This window comes from Pezoporus flaviventris, unplaced genomic scaffold, assembly GCF_033815535.1.
Source record: "Pezoporus flaviventris isolate CSIRO_AGI_PZ_B2104156 unplaced genomic scaffold, CSIRO_AGI_Pfla_v1 ptg000037l, whole genome shotgun sequence".
Lineage (NCBI taxonomy): Eukaryota > Metazoa > Chordata > Aves > Psittaciformes > Psittacidae > Pezoporus > Pezoporus flaviventris.
Window position 1 is genome coordinate 14,046,662 of NW_026892585.1, and position 11,846 is coordinate 14,058,507.

General features: G+C 50.5%; 1 protein-coding gene across 1 annotated transcript; it reads left to right on the forward strand.

The window, feature by feature from the left end:
• The first annotated feature begins 131 nt into the window (after window positions 1-131).
• Window positions 132-10,784, forward strand: LOC133275254 (heat shock factor protein 5-like). Its single transcript, XM_061465098.1, is given in 10 exon segments — window positions 132-300; window positions 1,392-1,492; window positions 3,502-4,303; window positions 5,342-5,701; window positions 7,569-7,663; window positions 9,303-9,653; window positions 9,740-9,881; window positions 10,518-10,559; window positions 10,562-10,667; window positions 10,772-10,784. Coding segments are annotated over 10 exon segments (2,181 nt in total).
• Window positions 10,785-11,846: the final 1,062 nt, after the last annotated feature.

Sequence of the window (11,846 nt, forward strand, 5' to 3'; positions counted from 1 at the left end):
TGTTACCCAGGTTGAGCTGTGACCCCTCGCATGCTCCACCTCCGGACCAAAGGCGCTGAGGAAGAGCAACCCGTGAGGGACCTCCGTGAGCCAGCTGGGCAGAGGCTGGTCCCCCACCAGCCACCGGCACGATGCTGCCACCATCACAAAGCTGTGGCGGTTGCAGTGGAGAAGCCCATTGTGACGGGGCCACCACGGTGACCGTGGGGTATTTCAGGAGCGAGAGCCCTGGAGTGACCAGTGCAGAGGAGACCCCTCCCTCGGGAGGCTGTATCTCCCCTGGGTGCCCTATGGATCAAGGTATGTGTTGTGCTGAGAAGGGAGAAGAACAGCTCCTCTATTCCATTCAGCCATACAGAGATGTCTTTGCTGTTCCTAACAGTCATTTGAGGTTTGAATTGTTGAGGCATTTTCTTCTTAGCATCAGGTTCTGGACGTTAGCAGTTTGGGAGCTGGTTTCTGGTTAAGCAAAGAGTGCTATCCAAGGAGGATTTATAGAGAGTTTTCTATGAAGTTATAGACAGATAATTAAGTGGGGATATCCATGGTCCTGGCACTGTTTCAGAGGCACCTTGTGTAAAATAAGCCAAGCTCCTGGGTTCTGTCCTAACACATGAGGCTTAGGAGCAGGGTCAGGACATTTGCACTTAGGGTGCCTGTGTCTTGGTCACCGGAGAGTGGTGTCCAGTGAGGCTTTAGAGAGATGGAGTTTTAGGTGTGTAAGTAAGGGAGAATATCCATGTTGGAGGCACTATTCCAAGAGCAACCTGTGTAGAACGTGCCCAGCTCCTGGTTTCTCTCCTAACTCATTAGTCTTAGGAGTAGGGTCTGCACATTCGCACGCAGAGAGCTGGTGTCTCGGTCACCAGAGTCGTGTCCAGTGAGGCTATACAGGGATGGAGTTTTAGATGGGCAAATAAGTGAGGATATCCATGTTGGAAGCACTCTTCTGGAAAGACCCATATGTAGGATACGCCCAGCTCCTGGTTTCTGTCCTAGCAAATTAGGCTTAGGAGCAGGGTCTGGACACTGGGAGCTGGTATCTCAGTCACTGGTTGGTGGTGTCCAGTGATGCTTTACAGGGATGGAGTTTGAGGTGGGTAAGTAAGTGAGGATACCCATGTTGGAGGCACTGTTCTGGCGGGCTCCCTGCATAGAATGTGTCCAGCTACTTTTTTCTGTCCTAACACATTAGGCTTAGGAGCAGGGTCTGGACACTGGCACTTAGGGAGCTGGTGTCTCGGTCACCCAATAGTGGTGTCTACTCAGGCTTTACAGAGATGGAGGGTGAGTTGGGTAAATAAGTGAGGATACAGATGTCGGTACCGCTGTTCTGGAGGGATCCCTCTGTAGAATATGCCCAGCTATATCTTTCTGTTCTAACTCATTAGGCTTAGGAGTAGGGTCTGGACACCGGCGCTTAGGGAGCTCGTGTCTCAGGCACTGGAGAGTGGTGTCCGGTGAGGCTTTACGGAGACGGAGATTTAGGTGGGTAAGTAAGTGAGGATATCCATGTTGGTGGCACTGTTCCTGAGGGCTCCCTTTGAAGGACATGTCCAGCTCCTGGTTTCTGTCCTAAGTCATTAGGCTCAGAAGCAGGCTCTGGACATTTGCCCTTAGGGAGCTGGTGTCTCTGTCACCAGAGAGTGGTGTCCAGTGAGGCTTTAGAGAGACGGAGTTTTACATGTGTAAGTAAGTGAGAATATCCATGTTGGAGGGGCTGTTCTGGAAGGCAAGGCACCATATGTTGGACATACTCAGCTCGTAGTTTCTGTCCTAAGACATTAATTAGGCTTAGGAGCGGGGTTTGGACATAGGCACTTACGGAGTGGTGTCTCGCTCACCAGATACTGGTGTCCAATGATGCTTTACAGAGATTGAGGTTTAGGTGTGTAAGTAAGTGAGGATATCCATGCTGTTGGCACTGTTGCTGAGGGCTCCCTGTGTAGTACATGTCCAGCTCCTGGTTTCTGTCCTAAGACATTGGGCTTAGGAGCAGGTTCTGGACATTGGCACTTAGGGAGCTAGTGTGTTGGTCACCGGCATGTGGTGTCCAGTGAGGCTTTACAGGATTTTAGGTGTGGAAGTAAGTGAGGATATCCATGTTGTTGGCACTGTTCCGCAGGACACCCTGTTTATAACATGTCCAGCTATTTGTTACTGTGCTAACACATGAGGCTTAGGAGCAGGATCTGGACATTCACGCTTAGGGAGCTGGTGTCTCGATTACTGGAGAGTGGTGTTCTATGTGGCTTTACAGAGATGGACTTGTAGTTGCATAACTAAGTGGGAATATTCAAGTTGGTGGCACTGTTTTGGAGAGCACTGTGTGCAGGACATGCCCGGCTATTTGGTTTTGAACTAACACATTAGATTTCGGATCAGGATCTGGACATTCACACTTACGGAGCTGGGTTCTATGGTGCCTGAGAGCGCACTCTATTTAGGCTGGAGGCAGATGTACTTGTATGTGGCCAAGAAAGGGTGGATTGCCATGTTGGTGGCACAGTTCCAGAGGGCTCCCTGTGTAGGTGATGGGCAGCACGAGCTTTCCGTCCTGGCACATCGGGTGTCAGAGCAGGTTCTGGATGTTTAAAGACTGTGAGCCACGTTCCTGGACACCTGTGTGCATTCAGCAGAGGGGCGGAACGCAGATGGTGGTTTTGGTGGCAAACAAGGTCTCTTTGCCGTGTTGGCGGCACCGTTCTGCAGGTCTCCCTGTGTAGGTGATGCTCAGCAACTGCTTTCTGTCCTGGTACTACGTGCTTGGGAACAGCACACCAAAGTGATTCAGCAGAGGGTCAGTGCCTTCTGTTCGTTTATGAGGGAGAGTTTAGTGCTGCCTTCTTCCTTGAGGTCTAAGAACAACAGCATGGCAGAGAAAGGAGCTAAGGAAAAGTGGAAGGGATTTGCCTGCTGCCCTTAGAGTGGTATGCAGGAAGAAAGTTGGCTCTTTTCTGGAGGTCTTAAAGCTCTGAAGAATTACTTTGACCTGGCACGATGGGAATGGTAAGGAATAAGGGGTGGATACTGTCTTGGTTTTGGCTGGGCTACAATTGCTTCTCTTCCCTGTGGCTGGCGCAGTGCTGCGTTCTGGCTTGGTTCTGGGAAGCACGCTGGTAGCACGGCGATGTTTTTAGCTGTTGCTCAGTAGCTCTTCGGCTGAGCAAGGACTTTGCGGTCTCTCCTGCTCTGCCAGTGAGGAGGGGCACGGGAAGCCATGAGGAAGCAGAGGCAGGACACCTGACCCAAGGCAGCCAGAGGGGTATTCCATAGCAGAGCACGTCATGGCCAGTGTAGAAACTGGGGGGAGTCAGCCGGGAGGCGCAGATCGCCGCTCGGGTCAGGCTGGGTGGGTACCGCTGAGCGGGTGCCGAGCAATTGCGTTGTGCATCCCTGCTGGTTCGTGTTTCCCTTTTCCCTGTCTAGATGTAGAGGAGCAAAGTTTGTTGGAGAGCTGTTCATAGCGATGAGATTTGAGCTTTTGTCTTGGTGCTGCAGGTTTGGTTTTTAACTTGTTGTCACGCTTTTGTTCTTGGGGCTGAGGGACCGGGGAGCGGCCGAGGGGAGCGGCGGGGCTGGGGGAGCGGGCAGGCGCTGCGGGCCCGGCGGGCTCTGGCGGTGCTGCGGGTGCGGCTGTGCCGAGGGGGTGGCGGGGCCGGGGCCGGCGGGCTGAAGCCGGTCCCGGGCCGGGCGGCGCGCGGGCCGGCGGCGCTCCCCCAGCGCGGGCCGACGGGGCCGGGCGTTGCCCGGCGGCCGCTGGAGCGAGAGCGGTCGGTGCGTCCGTTGTCGGGGAGCGCCATGGAGGGCCAGCGGCTGCCCGGCGCTGTCAATCCCAGCCACTTCCCGGCCAAGCTCTGGCAGCTGGTGAACAGCCCGCGCTGCGGCTCCGTGCGCTGGGATGCCCGCGGCGAGGGGCTGCTCATCGACCAGCGGCTCTTCGAGCGAGAGCTGCTGGGCGCGGAGGCGGCCGGCGACGGGGCGGCCCTGGGCGGCGAGTTCTTCAAGACCAGGAACTTCGCCAGCTTCATCCGCCAGCTGAACCTGTACGGGTTCCGCAAGCTGGGGCCGGGCCCCGGGCCCCTGCAGGACCCGGCGGGGGGCGATGGCGGCAGCTCCGCGGGGGCCCTGCTCCACTTCCACAGCCCCCATTTCCGCCGCGACCGCCCCGACCTCCTGCTGCGCCTCAAGCGCCTGACGAGCGCCAACAAGGCGAAGCTGGCGGCCGGCCTGGAGCTGCCCAGCCGCCCGGCCCAGCGCTCCCAGCGCCCGCCCTCGACGCTCGGCGAGGCTGCCAGGCCCGGTGAGCTGGGGTGGTCCCGGGCTGCGGGGCCCCGAGAAGCACTGGGTGCTGCGGGGTTTCTAGATCGGCACCCCCGCAGGCAGCAGGCTTGCCTGACCTTGCTGGCGGCCGCTCAGCTCCGCCGCTGCGGGAAAGCCGTTGTCGTCCGTGCAGGGAGATGTGCTGCCCGCAGGCACGGGGAGCGCGGTCCGCGTGTGGTTCCGTCTGCCCCTCGGCTGCAAGACAGCCTCTGTCGGGGGCTGCAGTTAAGAACACCCTCACCCTGGCTCTGTGGAGCTGGCGCAGCCCTACCAGGTGAACGTTACTTCTCCTTGGAGGGTTGCTCCATAAGCTGTCGTTAAATCTCTCGGAAGCCACGGGTAAACCCTATGAGGGCAAGTACCATTTCATGAAACCGTCACCGACTGAGAGAGGAAACCAGGGAAGGTTAAAGGGAATCTCTTGGAAGTAACAAAACGGCAAAGCCTGAGCTTTTTCAGACTCAACCGGTTGAGCTACCTGGAAAACAAGCTGGCTTTGGTTTTGTTTTCCTTGACAAACTGAAGGACTTGTGATCAAGTGCTCTCAGAGTCACGTTCAGGATTTGGACATTGCCCTTGCCTTGGCTGCCTGTGTGCTGGCAGCACTGGAGTTCGGTAGAGCCCCGCTTCACCATTCCCCCTTTATTTTACCTAACTCCCTGATGTAACGCGCAGCACTCCCTAAACGGCTTGTGCCGCTTTAGTCAGCTCCTGCCCATTTTGATTTATAATCGCGCATTTCTCAGTAGCGATCACTTGCTCCTGAGGGTTTCGGGAGACTGAATGCTCCAGGGATGACTGTGTGTTGGCACAGCACTCGTGTTCCTGCGTGTTCAGGTGGTAGTGCTACAGCAGTTCCTGTATGCTTAGGTGTAAGAATAGAGTCTGTTTCTGGATTAAGAGTATTGGAGCAAAGGTGGTCTTCCCAGGGAACGTTGTGGAGCCTTGGCTCCTCATCCTGCCTTTCAGGGCTAATGAAAACTCCTTCCCTTAGTCCTTGTTTCCCTTTGTTTTGCAGGACTGGTGACCGCAGGACAGGCTCCTCAACCTTGCCGTCCAGACAGCTGCTTTCCGCCCTCCAACAGAGCGGCCTCGTGCCAGGACCCCCCTGCTTTCCAGGCAACAACTTGCCGGCAGCCTTCCAGACCACGGCAGGGTTCTGTTGGGTCGCTGCCAGGGCACGGGGCTTCCCCAGCTTTCCCAGGCTAAGGGGCTCCCTTTCCTGTCGTCCACAAGTGCTGCACAGAGGTCACGTACACTCTCCAGACCGTGTGCTCGCTTCTGCCGCTTCAGCGAGGCGCTCCGGCTGGTGCTGCCCTTCCAGAACCCGGCAGCTGCGCGTCTCCAGGGCAGCGCTTGCAAGGCCCGGATCCAACGGGTACGGCAAAAGTTCTCCGCTTGCTGCTCGAGAAGTTCCTGCCAAGTGATGCATGAAATGTTTTTCCTCAGTGCTCTGTCACTGCGTGTGTGTATCTGACGTGTGTGCTCCCAGTGAGACGTGTGTTCCCTGTCCGTTACTTGCTACCAGCCAGTGGCAGAATGTGCTCTAGCTGCTCATTTCTTCTGGCTCTGATGAGATGAACTGTATCAGAGACAGGAGAGCTTAGAAATGCCTTCTCTGCAATGAGCAGGGAAGGACAAAAGCGTGTGGCTGAAACAGGTGTGTGTGGAATCTTGATTCAGCTGGAAGACTTGAAGTATTACAACTGAATTGGCCCCTTTGCCTTTGCTGGCCGAGCCCATCAGTGGGATTTCCGCAGGTGCATTTTTTCTTGCTATTGGATCAGGCACTGCTGCAGCTGGCAAAAACCCCCAAGAAAAGGTGTTGTGGGTGCAGACCATTCTTTCTGTGCACCCTTCTGCACTTTGGACCCGTTCAGAATTGGTCACCAGTCTGGGCTGCTACACGGTTATGTTTGTTCTCCTCCCCTTGAGGGACAGGCATTACAGCGCGTTTGATTCACGAGTTGCTTTCACTATAAGCTCTACTAAGTGCAAGAGTTGTGCAATTTCTACTGTACTTGTAGCTTTTTATAGCCTGTGTTCTGGACTTTGTGTTTTACACTTGCCTCCTGTTTCACAAGCGCTTTTTCCCTTTGCGTTCTTCCTTTTCTTCTCTTAGGAGCTAGGCTCTTTGTACTGCGTGTTTGTTTCCTTAGGATCACTCCAGCAGGTTACAGCCAGTTCTCTCCTTTGCTCTCTCGCCCTGTTTTTACAGTAGCCCTTTAGGTTTCTTTGGTGGTTTCCTTGGCTTTGTCAACATCCTTTGGCGTTCCCAGGGACTGTCATTCAATTTTTGGCACAACGCAGAACAGTAATATGTTTGCAGGTCACAGAGTGTTCTTCCGAAGGATGTCCAGATTTCATCCTAAGGTTGCTCAGAACGAGCTTTTGAGGTAACAGGAGTCAGACGCGTGTCTCATGCTGCTGTGGAAGGATGTCCACGAGCTCGCTCCCTGTTGTTTAGCTCTTGTGTTTGTTGCTCCAAACTGGACAAAAGTTCCTCGGTTTCGTATGAAAAAGGGCCCTAGGTATAGGTATTAAAATCCATATTGGTTATCGTAGCAAGTGTCTCGTGAGGAATCCCGCGTCGGAGTGAGGCATTGGAAAGAAACGGGTCTGATCACGTGGCCGTCTCAAGTCACACTTGTACCATTTAATTACTGTGAACACTGGCCTGGATTTGATTTCACCAAGGATTTCTGTCTCGCCCAGAAGGACTGCAAATTTTAAAGATTCTCTGTCCTGCCAGTAGTGCCTTTCCTTGTAAGTTCTCTCTGCGTGTCACCAAAACCTGAGACCCGCAGAAACTGCTTCATCTACAGAGCTGCTCTTTGGAATAAGATCCCATTTTCATTCCTGTGTGTGTGTGTGTGAACATGCAGGCGCCCTTCTTGTGCGAATTCCCTTTGCGTGGCGTGTTGTGTTGAGACAGTCGAGCAGCCAAATTCAAAAAGGTGATATTAAGACAGAGGAGAGTGAACATTTCGATTCTCTGTGTGTGTGTGTGTGTGTGTGTGTTGGTTAATTCTACAAGACGTATGTTTGATCTTTGTCTACACAGTTTAGAAGAAATATGTTTTAAGGTGGAGAACTCAGTCTTACAATCAGCGGGGAGGTCATACTCCATTTCAGGGAGTGAGCTTACGGAGTGGTTACTGCAGTGTTTAATGCAAGTAGACGATAGAACTGTGCGCCCTGGGCACCAGTTCTGGCAGTCTGATCCCTGCGTCTGAATTTTGCAGGCACCCCGCCGTGTTCGCCCCCTGCCCAGGGAGGGCCTCTGACTGTCAGCGCCAGTGCTGCGGCTGCGGCGTCCACCGACTGCGTCTTTGTGCAGGTGAGTGCAGCGCACAGAGAGCAGGGGGAAGGGAGGAGACGCCATGCATGGACCGCAGGGTTCTGGGCTTGCTTTGAAACAGGAAAGGGGCAGTGCTGTAATGCAGGTAAGGTTGCGGGGCAGCGGCATAGTGGGTGTCCTCGTCGGCGGAGTGTTTTTTCCTGTGAAACTGTTGTGCTTGACTTCACCGTAATTCATTCGCTTTAGTTCACGAGTCTCCATTTATCTTTGAAGAAAGTCCTTGCCTGCACAAAATGGGATTGTTTACTGTTGTAATACTGGGAATGAGCTCCACTCCTGTGCCCCACACAGCTTGTGGCAGTCCTGAATTTCATTGGACGCATGAGAAGAACCAAGCTGACTTTTGGAATTGGCCCCAGCTCAGAGCTATCCTATCTAGGAGAGCTCCAGTGCTTCCTGTCAATGCTTTCTAGAATTCTGGTGGAAATTACACCTTATTGGGTGGCACGGTTTATCAAATAGCAAACGAACCTCAGTAAAAATGCCAGGGCTTCCTTTTGCATTCCAGCAGCACGGAGATACTTTTTTTCCTCACAGGGTATAAGCAAAGCACGCTCTGGTGGTGTGTGTTGAGAAAGGGTTGACCTGTGCAAGCCTGCTCATCCAGTTTCTCGTGTTGCAAATACCAACCTTTTGTCCTTTTTGCATGTTTTTCTGTTTTCATACGAGCTTACCCGAGCTGGGCAGGTTATGGCCAGGGTAACGTTGCTGTAAGGCTGGAAATAGCCAAGAGCCAGTCGTGCCATTGATAGGCTGGTATTTATTTTTCACGCAGTGCGTCTTTGTCCTCTCACTTCCATTGTGAGCTGCTTTTCCCTCCAGCACATGAGGATCAGTGTGAGTGATGGGAAGTCACAATCGCATCAGTTCTGATGTCAGAAGGCTGAGATCAGTGTCTGGGATGGCACATGGTCCCAAAGGAGTCGTCACGGGGCGGTGGTGTGGCTAGATTGAAATGTAATGGCAATACACCGTCGAAAGGGTCTTCCTTTGAGAAGCAAGTCCATGGAGTCAGAAGAGATGGACTGGTTACTTAACCAGGAAGTGGCCTGGTAACTTCCTGGTTAACCACGTCCTGGTTAGCGGTTGCTTGGATTATGCGGCCGCAGCCAGGGAACTGGCACTCAAAAGCTGCTGGCGCATCTGGGCAGAGCTTGGTGGAAGGTCCCCTGCGTGTGAGCAGCCCAAAGGCAAGCAGGGGTGTAAAGCAGTGGTGCCAGGTCAGTGCCTGGCTGCCTCTGAGCAGGACGACACGAGCAGTGTACAGAAGGGATCAAAAGGGCTTGAGGTTTCCGAGCCTTAGTGTAGCCTCGATCATTTCTCCTGGAGCAGGGTGGCAGGGGCTGTGCAGGTGGTACAGAAGACAGTGCTTTGCCTGTGGATCTCACTGAGCTCTGGCCAATAATCAGCTTACCTTGTGTGTGCTCTGGGGCAGACACTTCCCCAAGGTCCTGCTGAGGGATGCAGCCAGCTACAGCATTGATCGTCCTGCCCTGCTTACGTACTGACCATCAGTAAGCACTTGCACAGTCCTCAGAAGCAGTCAAATCCATCAGCCCTGACTGAAAATGGCTGTGATTTTTCGATCTAGAAATTCCCTGTATTTTGTTTCTCGCAGAGTCCTGAATTGCAGCCGCTTTCTGCAGCTGAATGCCTGCCCTCCGATGGGGCACATCATGCATCTGAGGAGGAGGAGGTGTTGCCGGAATTAAGTTATGAAGATGTGTTTCAGTTTCTCAGTGAGATGTATGCATCAGACTGCGCCGACGTAGTGACACCGGAGCCTGCAGAAAGCTGGGGTGGAGAGCTGTTTGAAAGCTACATCAGTGCGGCCATAGAAAGCGCTGCTGCTGCTGCTGGAACGGCACAAGACTGTGTGAGCACCCAGGGAGCCCCTGAACACCCGGATCACAGCCCAGCTCAACTATCCGAAATGTTTGTTGCGGAAGGACTGTTTTGTGCGGAGCAAGTAAGTGCTAAACGGAGGTAAAACTCCCCGGGAAACTATTGAGTGACCTTTGGGTTTATTTCGTTTTTTGGTGTGTTTATTTAAAGGAGAGTGGGAGTGTTAAATGCGGATCTGCGACGGAAGAGAGAGAGCTGACTTCAGGAGCCGAGGAAGAGAACAAAGCTGCAGAAGAGGCAGGGTCCCCTGCAGAGCCTCAGTGCAGGAAGAGAAGACACAGCTCACAGCAGGGTAAGTCCCTGCTAAGAGAGCCTGCCTTTTTTAGAGGTGGCCAAGACAGCTGCTCTGAAACTCTTGCGGGAAGGGGAGATCCCAAGAGCTGAGTTATTGTCTGCAGTGCAAGTACCTCACTGGGCCTCCAGTTCAACTATTACACTCGCACGAGCTGTCGGCGTACTTGCCGACGCGCTTCGATAGATAAGCTGGTGGTGAGGACTCCTAGGTGGACAAGGGAATAAATTCTATCAGTCAGTAAAAGCTGAAGCTGTGGGAGTTGTGTGAGAGCCCTGCATGTCACAGTACACAGCAGTGAGATGCAGGCTGTGGATGCGTTGGCTGGAGGGTGACAGTGCCACAAAGGGAACACTGACTAAAGAGCTGACTGTTGAAGTAAGAGGGGAAAACGCCACCACGCTGCCCAAGTGAGTGCCCGAGCGCAACCTTTGTGGCTCAGATCACTAAATAAATGTCACAGCAGCCTGCTGATCCGTGTGCTGCAACACAGGAGAAAAACACGCTCAGATTTTCAAGTCGCAGGCCGCCTTTGGCCAGATTTGACTGGCCCTGATGGCAGCAGAGGTGCTGTGCGAGCTGCCGGCTGAGCCGTAGGCAAAGCCTGACGCTTCCTCGGTGGTGGTTGCTTCCTAGATCCCCAGGAGCCGGAAGGTGGAGCCTGTAAGCGGGGCTGCTTCTGGAGGAAGGCGCCAGAGTGAGGAGCGTGTGGACGCGTGGAGCGGCTGCCGGCCGGTTCCCTCCTGCGAGTCCGGCAGCAGCGCTCGGCACAGAGCTGGAGCCTGGGTTCAGGGTCACACCTCTTCTCTTCTGTTTCCTAACCTTGAAGTTATTGATAGCTTTATTAATCAATGTATGTGTTATTTCTAGCTTTCTTCATTCATTTGTAGGTGTTATTTCTAGCTTTATTTATAAAGATTTATGCTATTTAGAGCCTTATTTATAAATATAGGTGTTATTTCTAGCTTTATTTATAAATATATAGGTTATTTATAGCTTTATAAATTTGTTATTTATAGCTGCATTCATAAATTTATATTCCACTTATAGCCTTATTTATAAATTTGTTACTTAGAGCTGTATTCATAAATTAATATTATAGCTTCATTCATAAATTTGTCTATTATTTATAGCTTTATTAATAATTTTTTTATTCATAGATTTATATTTACAGCTTTATAAATTTGTTACTTAGAGCTGTATTCATAAATTAATATTATACTAATAGCCTCATTCATAATTTTTTATATCATTTATAGCTTTATTAATAATTTTTTAATTTATAGCTTTATTCATAGATTTCTATTCTATTTATAGCCTTTTTTATAAATTTGTTACTTAGAGCTGTATTCATAAATTAATATTATACTTACAGCCTCATTCATAAATTTGTCTATTATTTATAGCTTTATTAATAATTTTTTTATTCATAGATTTATATTTATAGCTTTATAAATTTGTGACTTATAGCTGTATTCATAAATTAATATTATACTTATAGGCTTATACATAAATTTTTATATCATTTATAGCTTTATTAATTTTTTTATTTATAGCTTTATTCATAGATTTCTATTCTATTTATAGCCTTATTTATAAAATTGTTACTTAGAGCTGTATTCATAAATTAGTATTATACTTATAGCCTCATTCATAAATTTGTCTATTATTTATAGCTTTATTAATAATTTTTTATTTCTAGTTTTATTCATAGATTTATATTATATTTACATCTTATTTATAAATTTGTTACTTAGAGCTGTATTCATAAATTAATATTATACTTATAGCCTCATTCATAAATTTGACTATTATTTATAGCTTTATTAATAATTTTTTTTATTCACAGATTTATATTATATTTATAGCTTTATAAATTTGTTACTTAGAGCTGTATTCATAAACTATTATTATACTTATAGCCTCATTCATAAATTTTTATATCATTTATAGCTTTATTTATAA